This window comes from Echeneis naucrates, chromosome 13 (assembly GCF_900963305.1).
Source record: "Echeneis naucrates chromosome 13, fEcheNa1.1, whole genome shotgun sequence".
NCBI lineage: Eukaryota > Metazoa > Chordata > Actinopteri > Carangiformes > Echeneidae > Echeneis > Echeneis naucrates.
The window spans coordinates 13,621,817-13,641,341 of record NC_042523.1 but is presented as its reverse complement, the minus strand read 5'-3'; the positions used below and the strand labels follow the sequence as shown (position 1 = coordinate 13,641,341).

Sequence of the window (19,525 nt, the reverse complement as noted above, 5' to 3'; positions counted from 1 at the left end):
AGCCACAGCAGGCCTGAAGATCTATCTAGGTTTTACTGTGCTGTGTTGTTAGAGAGGCATTTCTTCATAAAGTTTGTTAACATGAGTTACTGGTCATACCAGTCACTTCTTCATTGCCAAAGAAAACTTGTTTATTTTGTCAAAAGTTACATAGTCTCATCCTTAACAGTGATATAGTCCTTTTCATATAAGTGTGAGACTGAGTTTTCAAGAGCCTGTAGCTTACATGAGGAGTGACAGAGAGGGTGATAACAAATATGCTAAAGAGAAGAGATGAAAGAGACTGAGTAACTCAAGCAGAGTGAAGTGCATCCTTAGCTTTAGCCATTAACTGTATCTGTGTGACCACCCTCTTATTAGAAGCAATACAATGGATGCTGTTCCCTTCACTCATACACTCATTCCAAATTCACATATACAGTTTTATAAGTGGTTGGCAGGAGTATATTCCAGTGTGGCATGTTTCGGCTAATATTATGCTAATACTGTTGTGCACGACATACACTTGTTCCCCACTCCGCCCTTCTTGTTGAGCTGCGAGTGCTGTTCGTACCCTGCAGCGTGCTGGAGCTTTTGACGTCAACCAGTCTGCTCAGTATTCCGCTCCATGAATTGGGTCACAGCTTCTGACGATAAACCAACTGCACTGCTCTGCTCCACGTTGCTCTGCATCTCGCATCTCACCTTCACAACAGCATCAGATGGTAAACCTACTTGTAATAAACTCCACTGTGTTGCACTGCGTTACCCTCCAATTTATTCAGCCACACCTGGTGCTACCTGCACTGCAGTAATTAAATTGATTAAATGCAGGCCCTCACAATAGTGTTAAACCTGCTATTTTCTATAGTTGGTAGCATGCACTGCTCCAACCTTTAAACCCTGATTTATACATCTTGTTTCGTGTGTAACAAAAATATCATTCAGTGTTGTGTTGGAACAGATGGGCGTTGCAATCCCATTACATGGTAACTAATCTGAATAATTAGGTCCTAGTCAACCACACCCTAAACATTAGTCAGAGAAAATTGATTAACAGACAAAAATGTTGAACATTTTGATTTGTTAAAGAATGATTTAAGTGAATGAGCAAATACAATTTTCAATAATTTGTTACCTCCAGCTTCCCAAATATAATGATTTTCTGGTTTTTGTTTAATACGTATATGGGAAATTATTACTTTTGAGATTTGGACAGCTCTATTTTACTCTAAAAAGTTGTATTTTCACTACTTTAATGCATTTTATATATATGCATTAAACATAATTATACATTTTCAGATGCGTGCATGCAAACATGCAATCAGACTGGATGCATTGTGATTAGATCATCAGATCTTCTAATCTGGGAAACTCTAACCAGCATGAGTTCAAGATTTTGTTTGATTAAAAATTATGAATCTGTGGTTTCCTATTATCACTGATTAACTTCCCCTTAAATGCATAATGGATTGATCATCTCAGCATGACAAATAAGCATGAGTAGTAAGTTTTGTCAAACCTAAATGAGAAAGTGTGACAAAGGAGAATTTATTGGAGAAATTGTGGGGAAGACGACGATGTAATGGGAAGCAAGAAGAATGATATGCACTGAATGAAAATACAAGTTGACTGAGTGATTGCAAGCATTCAAGCTCACTGAGCGTAATTTCTTAGATATTACTAAAGCTTTTAGTTGGATTTTAATGAAAGGCAGATGTGAAGTTCTCAGACTTTTGTTTGTGTTTCTGTACAAGGGTTGGATACACACCCCTGTCTTATTTCTCTGAAGGTTTAAAATCAGGGTTTAGACACTCTATTCCACAACCAATCAGAGCACAGCAACAATGACCTTGTGTTTGTCTCCAGGGGAGGTTACCTCATGCAAAGCCCCATTTTCTCAACATAAAAATATGTGGATCACATCTTATGTTATGCAAAACCTGCAGACTTCATGGAGACACTTACAAGCTATCAGTCACAAGATATTACACTCTTTGGTTCTGCATATTTCCCCTGTATGGTCTGACCACTTCAGCATGAAAATCGCCACAGCTACACTGTAACCATTACCTCTTCCCCTTTTTTTGCAGTTACAATAAATATTTACGATTAGAGGTTTGCCTATTATAAAAACTCCTGTAGGAACCATGTGGTCAGGTTTCTTTTGGAAGGGGTTTTGAAGTTTCAACATGGAAATTATCTTCACCTTTGCGCCCACTAACCCACTTCCTCTGGTCTTTTTTGTTATGTAGATTTTGGATTTGGGAATTTCTTCCAGCCCGGGGAGCCTCTTGCCACATGGTGTGGCAGCCCACCTTATGCCGCTCCAGAGGTTTTTGAGGGACAGCAATATGAGGGCCCACAGCTTGACATCTGGGTGAGATGACTGGCTGGTTACTGAAGACAATTGTATTTATATTAACAATATAATATTAATTAATTATTAATTAATTAATATTTATATTAACCTACAGTGATATTCATTGGATATATGTCAGGCTCTTTCATTAAGATATTTTGTGCAACATTTACTTCACTAAGAAAGATCATTTGAGAAATAATACATTTCTTTAATATTAGATATGTATCTATATATATTTCATAGGAGGTCAGCAGATTTTTTTTCTCCTCTTGTGGTGCTGTGGAGACATTTAGAGGGATTTCCCAACTGCATTTTATTGCTTGCTTTTTACTGCAATGATTTACAACATTTGTGTGAAGGACTGCGCATTTGTGTTTCCACTATGCTTATGTGTCATGCAAACAATAATCTTAGCCTTATATACATCAGAACTCACCTGATCCATGGTGAAAGTTCCATGATAGTTCCAGGCTCCTGCCCTGACCTTGTCTATGTATGTACATGTTTTCATGTTCACAGAGTATGGGGGTGGTGCTGTATGTGCTGGTGTGTGGTGCTTTGCCTTTTGATGGACCTACTCTGCCTGTGCTGAGACAGAGAGTCCTAGAGGGAAGGTTTCGCATCCCTTACTTCATGACTGAAGGTAAGAGGAAATGAGCTTATCTTTATGGAGATACCCAGTACATTGCCTTCATCTAAATGTATATATACAATGCATTTGTGGGACACCTTGGAAGGTTTTCATCACAATATGGCCTTAGACAGAAACAGCATGGAAATTCCCACGAGGGTCAATGCTGCTCCGATGATCAGGCTGCAGAACAGACTTTTCTATTTAAGTCAACATACTGTTGAATGATGCCTGGCAGACTCTCTTGTGAATGCAACCAGTTGGGGTAATTTCATTAAGGAGAATGCATTCCTCTCATTTGAAGAGCATACAGTGAGAGACACTGCCATTGTCCTCTGTAATGTGTCAGTACATGTGTGCATGCCTACATGCTGCAGAGTGAGTCAGATTGGCTGACTGTCTCAAACCAGTCCTGCTGTTAGCGGCTGTGCTAGCTAGCTGGCAGCAGATTAAGTCCAGAGCTGGAGCTGTTTATGTAACCTGGGGAAGAGCCAGTGAAGCCTTCCAGCAGCTTGTCTGTCTGTCTTTCTGAGGAAACTGCCTGTCTGCCTGCTTGTAAGCTTTCCTGACTCATGCTTGCTGTCTGTGAGACATCTTCCTGTCCGTCTCTGTCCGAATCTGTTTCTCTTGCCTTGATTGTCTGTATCCCATCTGCAAAGTCTGTAGCAGTTACTCCACGGGGGGTGTGGTGAAAGAGTCGACCAGATTTCCTTTTCTTTTTCTTCAGGACCTTGAAACAATTAGCATAAGGGGAATGTAGGAGTGTAATGTCAGCTCCTTGGCCAGACTGACACTCAAACCCGCCTCCCTCACCCCCAATCCAGTCCCTGTTCCCTGAACAAAAAGAACAGAGTGTGCTGATTTCTTCATCTAGTAACAGTCCATCTCATCTGCTCTGTTCCTCTCATCTGGTGCTGTGATACACAGTACAACCTCGCACCGCGGTCAACTCTCACTAGAACAAAGCAACACTGTGAATGTCATCCTCTTACAATTTACTGACTAATAACCAGTATATGTCTCCCCTGATGTTGTGTAATGCAAAACATTAGTGTAAAATGTAAAACAGAATAGACTAAATCAGTATTATCTTGATTAATTCAGACGATCGTTGCAGTGGGTCAGAAACAGCAAGGTAGTAGGAAATTTAAGAAAGCTGGCACTAAAAACAATGTATGATGGTGTAAATTGCTCAGTTAGTGACCATTGATGGTACACTACTTTAAAACCTCCCCAATGTTAGTGAGGTACTCCCTGGACAAGTCAGTTATACGTGAAAGATATAGAAACATACAAACATGCTCACAATTGTGATTTAGATTTACCAATAAACCTACTTTATACATGGTGTTGTCTGTGAAGCTTGGTCCATTTTTTTTGTTACATGTGGCGAGTCAAGTCTCAGTACCTGCCTTCTGGTGTTTTAACTTTTCGCAACAGAGAGTTGTTCTCCTTCACCAGGGGACTTGGTGCAACTCTATACCAGTGGGACATTGCAAGTGTTAACTGGGATGGTTCTGTGGTTGAGTCATGGTGTTGTAATGCAATGGCTAAGAACAGTGTGCCAATCAATTGGCCAGCCAGCTAGACTCTTGTGCATCGTTGGCCCTATTACATAGTCCAACCTTCCCTATTGTTTAGTAGCTTTGAAAAATGTGCTTCAGCTGTTGCTATAAACATGGCTGTAGCAACTACTGTGTCAAAGAAATTGTAGTGAAACATACTATGTACTGAATTTGATGCAGGTTGGAGCTGCACAAGCTGTTAAGATAGCACAGCATGGGGTAAAAGTACAGTGAAAGTCATACTGGTAATGGTCATTACTGGGGGAAAAACAGAGTCTGCTGAACTCAAAAATATGATGTAAGTGGACTTCACTAGATCAGCTGTGCAACTGGAAAGAATGTGCAGGAGGGAGTTAATGGTGACAGCCAGAACCTTGGGCCCTCTCCTAAAATGGTGACTGGGGACAGGAGATAGAAAAGCTAACCTGCACAAGGTTGCTGATGCAGGTAGAAAATTAACTTCAGCTCTTATAAAACTCACAAATTGCTTAAAGTTTAATCATATTTACCAAGAAGGAATGGTCTGTGAAGCTCTACCTCTACAGTATGCAAATTTGAACAAAAAACAATTTGTTTTAAAGACAAATTTTAAAGACAAATTGTCTTTAAAAAACAGAACAGCATTAATGGCCTAATTACAGAACATGTGTCATGTTTGGTTTTGAGAGTTTTGAAATACACAAGTTGACTTTTCATGCAGAAAATATTTGGTGCACATGATCAATTTCAGAAAAGTTTTCCAGTAAAGAAAGCATTAAAAAATGAAGAAATGAATGACCTACTACAGGGCATACATTTTGAAAACACCTGTTTTACTTTAAACTGTATCTGGACAGAAACTATGCAGCAGGCTGTAATGTGGTGGAGGCAGCAGGGGTGTAGATAGGCCAAAGTGGCACAGCCAGGGAGCTGTAATCCCATTAAGATCCCAGCTGTGTCTGACGTCAAACTCATCTAGCCACTAACTGGAGGTGAAGAGCTCTCATTAGGAGGGGAGGAAAGTAGAGGAGAGTTCAGACATTCTGTTTGGAAAGTGAAGGCACAGGGTGCTAAGAAAATAAATTAGTAGATTCTAAAGTCCAACACAAAAAACTCTTTGTGTTATTGAACATAGACAACCTGAGAATATTGCCACCTTGTCTATGTTTTTTCTTTCCATCCCATACAGACTGTGAGCACCTGATCCGCAGGATGTTGGTCCTGGATCCCTCGAAGCGTCTGTCTGTAGCCCAGATCAAGGAGCACAAGTGGATGGCTCTGGACATTCCTGTACAGAGGCCTGTCCTGTACCAACAGCCCCTGTCTGCTGAGGGGGAGGTGGGCGTGGGCGAGTACAGCGAACAGGTCCTCCGCCTGATGCATAGCCTTGGCATTGACCAGCACAAGACTATAGAGGTGGGGATTTGGTTTTATTTATTCAGCAGGGGCAAGGGGTTGCAGGTTGAATGTCAAATCTTAAAACCTCTGAGGATGACATTTAAACAAAGGATATGCATCTTTCACTTATTTAGAAAAGAGTACTTCCACTATCCCTTGTATCAACCAACAGATACAAGAATAATAAAAACATGTGGAATCGTGTTCTCTGAGGACTTTGTAATTCAGGGCCCTTGGGCAAACCAGGATTTGGGGCCTCCCTAGTGCCTTAATTTTACCCTTATAAAAAAGAAAATAACTGGCTGCTAGCATGACCCACATAACCCAGCCAATGAGGGAAAACAAAATTTTCTCAACACTGTAGTGCAATTTTGAAATGCTTGGCTTTTACCTCATATCTAGAAGTAACTGATAATCCACATACATAAGTACTTCATTGCCATTGTGCTCATGACTGGAATATATAATTAAGAGATTAAATAAGAGCATAGTTTTAGATATATTATGATGATCTTAAGTATCATATATCTATACATATTAGAGACTAACATTTACCACATGACATCCAGCAGTGCATGCATTGGAATAGCACTCTTTATTGTCACTTGTAGATCTGAATGAAACCTTATCCCAAAACTATTGATACTGATTTGAACCAACAGTAATGGAGACATGATCTAGGGAGATACCCATTTTAATTATGGGGCAGATCCAGATCATTTATTATGAAGCTGAATTAATTAATTAATTTTTTTCTTTACTGAAGTTTAATGGTTGACATTTTGCGTTCTTTGAGTGCCCCTCTAGTTGTATTTTTTTTTTCTATTCTCTGTTATGCAGCTGTCGCAGTAACCCAATTTCACACAGGGATAATTAAAGAATTCTCTCATCATATCTTAAGTGCTGTCACAGCCAGCTCATTCGTAAAGGAAGTTGTGCTTCAGTATTAACTTAAATTACAGATGCCATTACTTTTGTCATATGGCATCCTCTAGTCTTTGCAGAACAAAAGTTACAACCACTTTGCTGCTATCTACTACCTGCTGGTGGAGCGGCTCAAGGCTCATCGCTGTAGCTTCCCCGTGGAACAGAGGCTTGATGCCCGCCAGCGACGGCCAAGCACCATCGCCGAACAGACTGTCGTCAAGGTAACATCAGGGTGTCTGAGCGACAAGGGAAATCTGAATAATGTATACAATGAAATCATCCACACTCTGATCAAAGTTGTATTATTCAATCCTGCATCCAGGAGCAAACAGACAGACATTCATTTGTCCAGCCAGGTTCTGTCTTCACCTGTTCTCTTGCAGTCTTTTCTCCCCAGCCTTGATCTTAATGCATCTCCCACAATTACATAATTCATTAATTCTTTTTTTTTTTTTTACCACTGTCTCTTCTTACCGACACTGAGCAATTTATCCTTCATGTTGTTCAAAATTTAGACACTGGCTTTTTTGTCATGTTTGGATTATAAAGTCAAATTCACCTCAGCTCTATTTTGTTGTAATTGCATGATTATCAAAGCTGTTGTAACGTATTGGCTAGAGGGTATTTGATGTAGTGTCACTGTAGTGTTGTCTCAGTCTCTGGTATTCCTTCTCTCTGCAGTCGACCAGTGCTTCAGCCCAGGTGGGTTTACTCCCACAGGGTGTTCGTCTGTTGCGCTCCCCTGCTTTACCCCAGGCCTCCTCTGATGCTTTCACCTTCCCTCAGTCTGCATGTTCTCTGGAACAGAATTTCGGGGTGGAGGACATCAACACGCCCAAAGTAAGTTCAGTACAAATGAAAACAGGTTACAGCTTTGGGGACAAGGGTGTCTTTTTGTTATTAATTCTGTCTTGTTATCAAATGACAGCTCATTCACATCCGGCCTTCTGGTCATGGAAGTTGGTTTTTATAGTCATTATCAGCTTGAATAAGTATGTCCTGAAAATTATCCCGCTAAGCTTGACAGTGATTCGTTTTGAGAAGCATACCTACTCGCTGTGAATCAGAGATGCCTTTGCACTTTGTGCACTTTGTGCACTGTGTGTGTGTGTGTGTGTGTGTGTGTGTGTGTGTGTGTGTGTGTGTGTGTGTGTGTGTGTGTGCGCGCGCGCGCCAGACTCCCCTGAGGTTTTGGCTTGCTCCATCAACCTGCCAGAGTGCAGCTAACTTGTTCTCTTATGTAAGCACTCAGCCAGCACACATCAGACAGGACAACTGCCTGTCCTGCAGAGCTCTTACACACAGACACTCACACTCCCGCTTTCTCTGTTTATCTGTGCCAACCAGTGACCTTTTCCTCCAGCCCTGTTGTTAAGCTGACTGACTGTTAAAGAACACACTGAGATGATGGCCTCACACACCTGCATGGTTACTTACTGTACACACACAAGCAAACACATTCACATAAACACAGTATAATTTTCAAGTTTGCTTTTCTATCAGACCTGCCTTTCAATAAAGACGGGTGTGTTTGTGTGAAGAACAGAGCCGAGACAGTGCATGTGTTATCTGCATGAATGAAGCATGGTTATGTAAGTGGTCCTGTGATGATGATGTGACCCAATGCTGAGTTGAGTGGGCACACATGGACAGGAAGCTGCTGTGCTGCTCCAGCAACCTTGCTGCTGTGGCTTCCTACCCATCAGCCAACAGCTCATCTTTTGTTCCTTAGCATTTGGCTTTCTTTTTCCTTGACCTGTTCTTCTGCCATTTTCATTTTCCATTCAACTTCCTTTCCATCTACTCTTTTCTTCATCTGAACTTTTCACTCCTCTTATGACCCCACCCCTTTTCATCACCGATTTCTCAGTATGTTTTTCTCCCCACTGTCCTTTCTCTTGCTCTCTGTCTGCGTGTGTGTGTGCATATGTGTGCACGTGCTTGCATGTGTGCAAATTGGTTGAATAACAGCATTCCTATCCCAGCACACTACAGAAAGCAGATGGGGAACTGGCAAAGTTGCTCTTTCTAGACCAGAACAAGGCTTCCCGGTTACTGCAGCAACTCATGCAAATTATATTTGTGTGTGTGTGCGTGTACGTATGTGTTTTAGTCTGTGTGTGTGCATGTCAGTCAAAAAGCACTTTCAGTCAAAGCTCATTTCCTGGCCATGCATTCCTTTATCTCCACCCTCCACCTCCACGCCAACACATAGACAGGCCAGTGCTTTAACAAACACACAGACCAATTGTGTGGTCACCATTGGGTGTGTTTGGTGTAGTGTACCGGATGTTACTAACAACCTTTATTTTTGATTGTCCCAATATGAATGTGTCCTGCTTTCTTTAATATGGAGCTATTTCCTTCTGGGCAATCCTCCTCCCCACATCCAGGTGAATGGCTGCCTTCTGGATCCCCTGCCTCCTCCCACTGTCCTCCGCAAGTCCTCCACCTCGTCGCCTAGCAACATGATGGAGACGTCAATAGATGAGGGCATTGAGACTGAGGAGCCCGACACAGAGGACGAATCGCCCCACCTACTTTCTGCCTATCAAACGGCACGGTTTGGCCAACGGCGACACACCCTCTCTGAGGTCACCAACCAGCCAGGGCCTTCAAACCAAGGTATGTCACCTGATATAACACACTACACACTTCCCAGTCAAGTGCTAGAAGGAAGGTTTTTTTTTTTTGTTTTTTTTTTTTTTAAATCAATTTCTTGAAAATGTATAAAGATTTTTTTTTTTTTTTTTTTCCCACTCTCTCTAGTTAAATTATTCGCGCTTGGCCACAACCCTTCCATGGGTAGCATGGACTCAGATATTGGCTACGATATGGGCTCCATGCACAGTGACCTTGGTCTGCTAGAGGATCCCCCTTCGCTCAGTGAAGTGGTACCACCCAGCAGTTCTGCCAGCGGGCTCACTCCAACACCTTTTCTAAGTGCTCGTCCCACCAATCCAGCAATGGCTGCCCTGACTTCCCAGCACAGGGAGACACACAACCGCTCCCCTATCAGCTTCAGAGAAGGACGCCGTGCCTCTGACACCTCCCTCACGCAAGGTCAGAACCATCAGTGTTAATGACTTTTTTCTTTATTGCATGTGCAGTTGTTTTTTTTTTTTTTGGACCATCTCTCATAATATCCATTTCTCGGTGTGCACTTAAACTGCACCGATTAATAATGAAGTCACTCCCTCAACCCAAGTACTGCACGTGATCTTGGAACGAAATTTGCATACAGCCACTCTGCCAGTAGAATATATTCATCTTTGTGTTATATGACATCCCATTTTTAGTGTGGTTTAATGGCTTAGTTGTAATAGGTGGCTGCAAAGAAGAGATGAAAAATACCAGTTATATAAATCAGTGTTTCCTAGGAATAGTTTTAGGGAACCATACTTATTAAAATAAGTTTTCAAAAGCATCTGTTGGCTCCAAATGGAGCTGTCAAAATCAACTCACCACAACTCTATGGCCTACTGACCCTGGTACATTAATATTAGTATCTTAAAACACCCTAATCTCTTACTGACCTGATGTATTGTGGGTAACGTAGGTTTCACATTTTCAATGGCAAGAATTGGATTCAGTTTGCTTTAAAAGGTTAGGGAAGGAATTGCTATAAGTACTTCATCATTATCTTTATTTCTGAATCCACACAGCTGAATGCAGCAGGTTCAGACGTGGAAATGAGGAGATTGCTAGAAGACATTTTGGTAACACTGTTGCTGTCAAGGAGCAGAATAACTCAAGGGAAATTGTTTGAAATCACAAGTGATTCATATTGTGGAAATTAAATGCCAGATTGGACACACCTCCAGTAGCTCAGTCACTGCAGAGTTTGCTGTATTAAGTGTCATCGTGCATATGTCTGAGTCCAGCACCAGTAAAGAGGGAGAGCTCTGATTCTCATGACAGCTGCAACTCCCCAGCTGCAGCTACTCCCTCAGACCGTCACACAGATACAGACAGACAGGCAGACACACACACACAAATAAATATATGTGTGTGTGTTCTGCCTTCTGGATAGAAGTGCCTCATTCCCACCCTCTCATTTACCTCGAATCCCACCCCTCCCCCCGTCCATTTCACACACATTTTTCCCATTTCTTCCTTCTCTCCCTTTCCGTCTCTCACCCTCTCCAGTGACGACTACAAAGGTGATGATTCACAATATGAATCAGACAGATATTTGAAGGTTTCAGCCCACATAACCCCTCCCCACCAATCTATCCATTTATCCCTCACTTATTACTTCTCCCTCTGTATTGCTCAGTCTGTCTTGTTTTTCTTCCTCTTTTCCAAGTTTCAGCCAGTGGCAAAGAGGATTTGTCTCTACTTCCACACCTGAGATAAACAGGAGCTAAAATAAAAGAGACAAGCTCAAGCCCTTTTTTTTTCTTTTCTTTTTTCTTTATAGTAACATTATTCTGTGCCCGCTGGTTGTAAATCGCTGGATTAGCCAAGTAAAACTATAATTATAGCATACTTTTAAGCACTACATTGGCACTGTGCAACTCCTAGGTGGTATTTGTGGTTATTTATTTATTTATTTATTTATTTATGAATAATCCTCTTTGGAGAGTGTTGTTGCAGTGCATTCTTTTGCGTCAGACTGCTGACTCTGGTTTTAAATAACTCCCACCGTCGCAGTGAGTCAGGTCCCGTCGTTCACAGCTACCACGCATCACCACTGGATGGGTCTTGCTACTTGCTGTCCCTCACACACAAACACATACACCAACAGCAGCTCATGACGTACATCCAGACACATTGTCAGATTAGGTGATGAGAAGTGTGAACCCGTCGACCACTTCACTAACGTCAGAGAGGATTAAGTCTGACTCTCTGAAAGGATGGAGCTTTTTACATCCTGTTATGAAGACAAAAGTGATGCAATTGATCAGCGGCAGAAAATCCATAGTGACTCTACTTTGGGTATTTATTTGTGCTATCAGGTCTGGTTGCTTTTCGTCAGCACCTTCAGAACTTGGCAAGGACCAAAGGCATCCTGGAGCTAAACAAAGTACAGATGCTGGTGGAGCAGATGGGCTCCGGGGATGGGGCCATCCTGGGCCCCCTGGGACCACAGCACCACTTGCACAACCTCCTGGAGGTTAGTCCTACTGCAGTCACCCAAAAATGCAGACTCATTCTTCACTTAAACGCATTCAAGATCTTTTTTCTCAACCCTTTTCTCAGCCTCAGTCTCTCTACTATCCTCACCCCATGTTGCCCAAAAAAACATACAGGCACCCAGGCTGTTGTGTAACCCCAGGAGAGGCAGCCAACTGTGGCTTGTTTACTGTCTCCCGTCCCCCTGGGGCCTGAAACCTAGGCCAAAGTGAATGCAGCCATTGTTGAAGTCAATTAGACTTAGACCCATAGTAGTGACTGGAACTCAATAGGCAAAGCAACTAACACACATATACACAAACTGATGCACACAGAGCAACATTAACCATTTGAAGATAGATTTTAAGGTTTTCCTTAGAAAAGGACACACAAAATCAATTGTACAGGCAGGATAAGATCTAGTTGTGTTCCTCTTGTCCGTGTCTCTTGATGCAATAATGCAGGTCCTTGTTGGTTATGATGCTCAGTCCCCATCATCCTTTTAATTTGCTTTCATCTCATTTAACTAATGTGAAATCCCTGCGGTACATGCCATTTAGAGAAAAGCATCTGGCTGATCAGTCACCACACAGGCATTTGGGCAGGAGACAGCATGGATAATCCAGTTAGACCACACGATGAAGCACCCAGACCCTGACACAGCTTTATTAACCAACAGGAGGGGGCATCTGGGATACCCGTGCCCCTGAGCATGCGTGTGCAGATAACATGGGCATGTGAGTCCCTTGTTCTAATGCTTTGTTTTTGATCAAAGGGTGAGGCGTCCAAGCAGCACGAGGGCTTAGCTTTATATCAAGGCGGGCCACAGCCGCCTCTCCTGTCCCGAAGACAGAGTTTGGAGACACAATACCTCACTCATAGACTACAGGTACAGTCCAACTTCAACTACACTTACTCATTATGAAGACGATCAACTGGTCTATACATAAGTTTATGTCTGATAAAGACCCGTCTTGTCGAGCCAACTGGCTGATTTACATTCAGCAATATCAATTTGAAATTTACCATTTATCACCTCTTCCAAGATGCAACAATAATGAGTTTGTAGAGCCAGTTATGGTAGTGACCCTAAAAGCAATCATCAGAGCCAACCTCTCTTCTGCCCAGAAGGCCAACGTCTTGGCTAACAGTCCTGCTAGCTGCCAACTTTTCTGTAAGGAGGCCCCTCGAAGTTTAGAGCAACAGCTGCAGGAGCACAGGTAAATCATGCTACAAATGTCTGTTTCACACTTTTTTTTTTTTGCCTTTTTATGTTTGATACATATTTTTCTGTTTTGATCATTTAGCAGTGGGGATCCTCACCATTGTATTCTGTTGTAATCTGTTGGGTCTCTTCAAATAATTTTAGAAAGAGTTTGGTCTAGACCTGCTCTATATGTAAACTGCCTTGTTGTAACTGTTATGATTTGGCTCTATACAACTAAATCTGATTTGATTTTTGATTTTGATTTGAAACCAGTTGTGTCGGAAAACTGTATCCCCATTTTTGATCCATTAACTAATTGGTTGATCAATGAGCACTTTTCATTAATAATGGTGATGTGGGAAGCAATTTAGTGACTGTTGCTAACCTGACACATCTACAACCTGCAGGAAATGAAATGTTTGACTTTTTTTCCCAACTCTGTTTCATTTGAAGTTTTGCCAATGACTGCTTCTACATACATTTTGCAAAGTCTTTGTTCTTGTTTGTGCAGATAAAATAAAAGCTATATTGATCTAAATAGGCTCGACTGCTCTCCCTACAGACTGAACCAGAAGAGGATGTACCTGCAGCAGCAGTCACAGGGCATGGGGCTGCAGGCCTACTTCAACCAGATGCAGATAGCTGAAGGATCCTACCCGACAGGCAGCCCTGCTCTGGACTCAGTGTCACCTCAAAGTTCCCCCCAGGTTCCCCCCATGCCAACAACACATCAGCCTCAGCCCCAGCAACAGAGCAGTCCTCAGGCCTCTCCTCCCTTCAGCCACCCGCATAGTTTGACCCCTTTGATTGAACCAGGCGAGGGTCTGATTTATGACCCGTATATGAGCCATCACCACTATACGCAGCACCTACTCCCTGGATCTCACCTTCACCACCAGCTCCACCATCCCCAGCCTCATGAAGCATCCTCCAGTGGCCTGGGTTTCAGCTTCGCTACAGGCTGTGAGCAGCAGGCCTTGGGGCCTTCTACTGCTGAGGCTCTTCACCCAGAGCAATATGATTTCCCTCTGGACCCCTCATCACTGGTCCCACCTGCTCCAGGAGAGTGTGAGGCTGGAGCTGTGGCAGGGGTTTTGGTCGGCCCAGGGCGCTCAAATGATCTGAGCCTACCTGAGCTGCAGAGTTCCCTCCTAGACAGTGAAATGATGGAGACGGTAGACTCACAGCATGGCTTTGTACTGGTCAACTAGAGCCCACTGAGAGGGTTAATGGAAATCAGTATTAAGCAATGAGAGCCTACACAGCATCCAGAACAGACAGAACAGAGATCTAAATGGAGGCCACAAGCGTAGCAACAGGGAAGGAAAGTGTTAATTTTTGTACGACTAATGCAAACTTCATTTCTTAGTTGTGATGAACCTCAGACATTTCTTTCCCTTTCCTTTAGCCTACCTCCCTCTATTCTTCTCCTCTGTTCTCGTTCTCATCAGCTCTCTGAGGCAGGAACAGGTCCGATATGTGGCCCAGTGTAAGTTTCACCGTGTTGACTTGGTCAAGCTGCTGTTGTGCCACCTGTGAGGGCTGCGCCGTGCAGCCTGAGGCGAGGAGGCTGCCAGAGAGCGCCATTTAACCTACAAATGGTTTGGAAGTGAACTTGTTTAAGTCTGACTGACTGGCAACCAAAAGCACAAAGGCTAGCAGTGCTTTTCATATTTAAAATAGGACGCCGTCTACAACACACATCTCAAAACACACATCTCAAAACACTTTTGTGCATTTTTTTTTAAATTCAATACATAAAAAAAAAAACAAGTGAACAAGAGAATGGCCCTCATTTATCATGGTACCATGGATATCACCACAAATTCAAGTGTTAAAAGTGTCTGGCAGTTATTTTATACACTAATGTGAGTGCAAAGGCTGATGTGATTGCTGTGTAGTAGTTTGAACACTAACATGTAGAGTATTACTCCAAAAAAACAATAGGTCTGACCGTGAAGAGTGAAGATTACTGAGTAATACACCGTTTATTCAGCTTTGTGCTTTCAACAATGATAAACGCTCTCTAAGCTATTTTTAGTTCACAAACTAATTGAAATATTAGATATAGCATATATGGCTGGAAGCTCTTGAAAAAGTTTTTCACTTTTTTCTTTGTGTTTTTTGTATCTTATAACTACTGATCCTGTTTTATTTCTTACACTACTGAACTGCTTTTTCACTTTTCCAAACACTCACCAGGTTTCATTATACTCAAAATGAGGATAATTACCCATTAGTTTGTTTTTTTGTTTTTTTTTTTCAGGCAAAATGGCCGCACATCTGTTTAACAGTTGAATTGTGGGTCTTGTGTTTTCCTGATAAATGAGGGCTGATGTAATTAACGTGCGTTTGGTTCAGAAGTTGTGGTGTTAGACAGTCAATATTATTCTATTTTTGTGGCAATACTGAAGCAATAGAAATCCTTAATGTTGCGGGATTATGAAATGAAGCCTCACCTTTACAGCCAGCTCTGATTGGTTCCAAGGGAACTCTGAGTCGTCAGCAGTGACATCACTTAGGCTGATGATGTAACCAGGTGATAATCTCTCACTCACTCGCCCCGTGTTTGTGTGTGATCATGTTTATTTGTACAATTGAAAGTTCAGATTTTTTTGGCTCCATCACATTCGTGGTCATTACTTAAAGAGAATTAACACGCACCGTGTTTTTTTCCTCAATGCGCAGTTGTAGCTTTTAGATTATTACTGGTTCACATCATCTGATGCTACAGTCATGCCTCTGTGCCGTTTTGACAATGAATCAAGTTTTCAAGATTTTCCTGCAGTAGATTTAATTAAAGAATGTTTCCTCTCTGACGTTGCTGCTGTGAGACAAAGAGCAGCATTAGTCACCTGGATGTTGATTTCTAGTTCACCACCACTCTTTGTGTTACAGCCAGCAAAGGAGAGTTTTGGCTTTATTTAGCAGCACTTCGACTGTGTTCAATCTAACTGAAGTGTACAGATGTATCTTCTCTGACAGATGATGTTGATTTAAAAAAACAAACAAAAGAGATGACAACCTTTTAATTGAAATAACAGAATGGCAAACGGCAGCGGCTTGAGATGGGACTATAACCATCTGTGACCATCTGTCAGACTGTGACCATAAGTGGTCGGGATGTAAACTGTAGGAGGGTTTGTGGTCAGATTAGCTTTCAGACCAGGTGGTCACTCTCACTCTGAGCATTAGACTGAGATGTCTTCATAATCAGCCACTCAGATGCAGAAGTTGTTTGGCGAGGAATCTAGTTGCAGTTAGCTTCTTTAATGATGATGAAAATGTGGACCAACTCTTGTTGGAGTCCTGTGCAAGACTTAAAGGAAAAATCGACCCTGAAATAGTTCTGACACTGTTTCGCAACATAATAATGATTCTTTTTTTCTTTTTTTTCTTTTTTTTTGTGGTCAATAGTTTGATTGATCTACACAATTTCATAAAGTGGTTGAAAAAAAATTCCATCACAAGCAGGAAGATTAGTTGGTTGTAGTTAAAATACATCCAGATTTCAATGGAAATCACTCAGAATGTAAAAGCAAAAGCTGAAGAAGTCAGCATGTGATGCTGGCATTTATTAGTCACAGAAACAAGCTGCTCTGCAGCCACAAGACTTGTTGCAAAACAGGTCTTATGGCCACATCAATAGTTTCGCCCTGTAATTTACAAACTGGATATGTTAATATGTTCATGCATCCAGCTTCTATTGACAGGAAATTAGATCACACCCCGTTTCTGGGTCATGCTGAAAATATTTTTTAGAAAAGAAAATGACCTGTTCAACATGAGGTTGTGACTAAAGGACTGTGTGAGTATTCAAGGGTGGATTTCTCCTTTAGGTGAATATGGTGATGATTGTTTTCTTTCATTTTGTTGGTGGTCAGACTAGAGCAGCTGCAGGATGATCTGTGGAAGTTAAATACTGGAGCACTTTGACAACAAGGGGAAGAAGAGATGTAGCTAGAGGAGGAGGTGGAGCGAGGTTTGTATTGCTCTGCCGTTTGCTGGCAGATGAACAATCTATTGGAAACACCTTTATCCTCTCTCTTCTCCACCAATAATGGACACAAAACAATTTCTTTCAAAGAAAGACCTGACATAGTAACATTTAATCTGATTATTGATATTGATCCAAGAAAGAGTAACACTTTTCAGTTTACGATGAGTGTTCTTTGTACAAATTAGGGATGTAGTGAATCCTCTGTGCACGCTCAAGTTGCACCGAGGTGAATTTTGTGTTGAATAGTGTTCGGTGTGCCTTTTACTTTTCGTATTTTCAATCTAAGCTGAGATTTTCAATAGCACCATTTTTTTGGGTTGGTCCCATTTATCATTTATTTTGTTATGATTGATTTTTTTCTGTTTGTTTATATTTTTCCCAAACATTTAGTAGAGCCAGGTTTTACAAAGGTACAAAACCAAAGTCCCTCAGAAGTTTCCCTGTATGACCCACCATGTGGAGTTTTGGAGCTTCTCTGTCAGCTTGTCTACTGTGCTTTTTCTTCTTGGTCAATCAGTGTATGCCATTTGAAAGTATTATAGCAATATTTCTCTAGTTGAAGACTTAAGTCATGAAGATTCTAGTGGACGTGTTTCCAAGTATCATAATTTCACCTCCTGCTGATAAAACAAAAACATCAATCTATCAATAGAAATCCAGTTTTATATTTACCTTCATTGATGTTGACCACACATAAGCTAACTTGCTGTTGAGATTAAAAAAGATTTATTGAACAGATTAACATGTTGGGTGTTTTTCTTTTTTGTGATTTCACTGTGTTTAATACAGATTTAACAACTTTTTCTGAAATCAATTCAGCCAGAACATGAGACGTGTTTACCTGTCAGTGGTGACGGTGCAGCTGGGCACACTTCACCTGAAGCCAGAAACTTCACCATCAGGCCTGATTAGAAAAGAAGTTGTGTGGTTAGTGCCGGTGGCCATTTACATAAAACAAACGATTAACACAAAATGAAGACAGAGACACATCCAACCCCGTAGCAGGAGACTTGACACCAAATTTAAATCATTCAAATTTGTAGAGGGTTCTCACTGTCTAGACAAATAGGATCTGATGCTCTCCTGAGTTCACATGACAATGAGGGTCAGGGTTGTATTACAGGGAGGTCATTTTAAATAAAACAGCCAGCACTAATGTTAACTGGAGGCATGAAATGTGAAAAACAAAGCAAAGCTCCATTATCTGCAGAATGTGTTTGGTTTTTTTTTCCCCTGAGTTCAGGGATTTGTGTGAACTGAACCTTTAACTATGGGTCTTAATTTTGTAACCTCCACTGCTCTGCTGTTTGGTACGAGCAGCTGTGAGCCACTGCAGCATTTTGCTGAACTCTCATTCTCTGTTAACGGGGGAGGAGGGATCGGGTGAGGGGGTGAGGGAGGGGAGACAGACTGAATAATTCATCAACACTGATAAGAACTCAAGTCCTGTCCCTCAGATCAAATCATCTGACATCACATTCAGTCTGTCTCAGTGGCAATTGCCTGCCAATATTTATTAAAAGACGTAAGCATCAAACCCCTTCTACAGTTGGGGGGGGGGTCAGCCAGGGTAAGGGGTTAGCTGTCCTCAGTCCGGCCCTATGTTACAGGTGGTCAGTAGATTCAGAGTAAGATGTCAGGATGAGTGAAAGGGCTTCAGAATCGGTTTAGGGGCACAGGTCTGCTCACCCCTGTGTGGGAAGGATCATGTAGCGAGAACATGTCAATCCAATCAACCCACTCAGAATGAGAACAGTTAATCCCACTAATACACCAGAGGTAGGTGAGAGAGGGGGGAGGGAAGAGGTGGCGTCATTCTGTTCACAGAAATCAGTGTCTCATTTCCAGGGATCTGACGTGTATGAAACGAGGGATGGGTCACATGTAAAACTCTGCTACACACTCATCAGCTTTCAGTGCACATTTTGCATCTATTGCCTTCGATGCAAAGTTACCGTGACTCTGCAAAGGTAGCTGACACACAGCAGCTTTAAACTGGGATCCACCCATGAGTGTTAAATAAATAAATAGAACTCCTGCTCTGCTAAAAGGTTAAAAATGGTGCTAAAAACTAACTGAAAATGTGAAAATTGTATTTTGACACAATTCCCTATTTGAAAAGTGCAACCTCAAAGCACATTTCTTCAGAGTTATTTACAGTCTGAATTCACGAGCAGCGTCTGCGATTGAGACCTCCAGCAGTCAGTCCGTCACTGTCACTCCTGAGGGAAGAGACAAAGGATGAAAAGGTGAAACAACGGTAATCATCTCCTTTCCCCCCTTTTTCACTAATATATCACAATATCAGAAGCCTATTCACTCATCAGGCTAAAGTATACTGTAATGACATCAATGG

General features: G+C 41.8%; 1 protein-coding gene across 3 annotated transcripts in view; it reads left to right on the top strand.

The window, feature by feature from the left end:
• The window catches only part of sik2b (salt-inducible kinase 2b), a 40,281-nt gene extending 22,373 nt beyond the window's left edge, over window positions 1–17,908 (top strand). Inside the window, exons 5-15 of one of the 3 annotated variants that reach the window (XM_029516876.1) lie at window positions 2,235–2,359; window positions 2,864–2,987; window positions 5,709–5,935; window positions 6,913–7,065; window positions 7,526–7,684; window positions 9,238–9,469; window positions 9,614–9,907; window positions 11,806–11,963; window positions 12,738–12,851; window positions 13,094–13,182; window positions 13,732–17,908. In XM_029516876.1, the coding sequence (XP_029372736.1) occupies window positions 2,235–2,359; window positions 2,864–2,987; window positions 5,709–5,935; window positions 6,913–7,065; window positions 7,526–7,684; window positions 9,238–9,469; window positions 9,614–9,907; window positions 11,806–11,963; window positions 12,738–12,851; window positions 13,094–13,182; window positions 13,732–14,380 (2,324 nt within the window). In that variant the 3' untranslated portion in view covers window positions 14,381–17,908. Of the gene's footprint in view, window positions 1–2,234; window positions 2,360–2,863; window positions 2,988–5,708; window positions 5,936–6,912; window positions 7,066–7,525; window positions 7,685–9,237; window positions 9,470–9,613; window positions 9,908–11,805; window positions 11,976–12,737; window positions 12,852–13,090; window positions 13,183–13,731 lie in introns of all 3 variants that reach the window. The other 2 variants (XM_029516875.1, XM_029516877.1) reach the window with 2 other exon arrangements.
• Window positions 17,909–19,525: the final 1,617 nt, after the last annotated feature.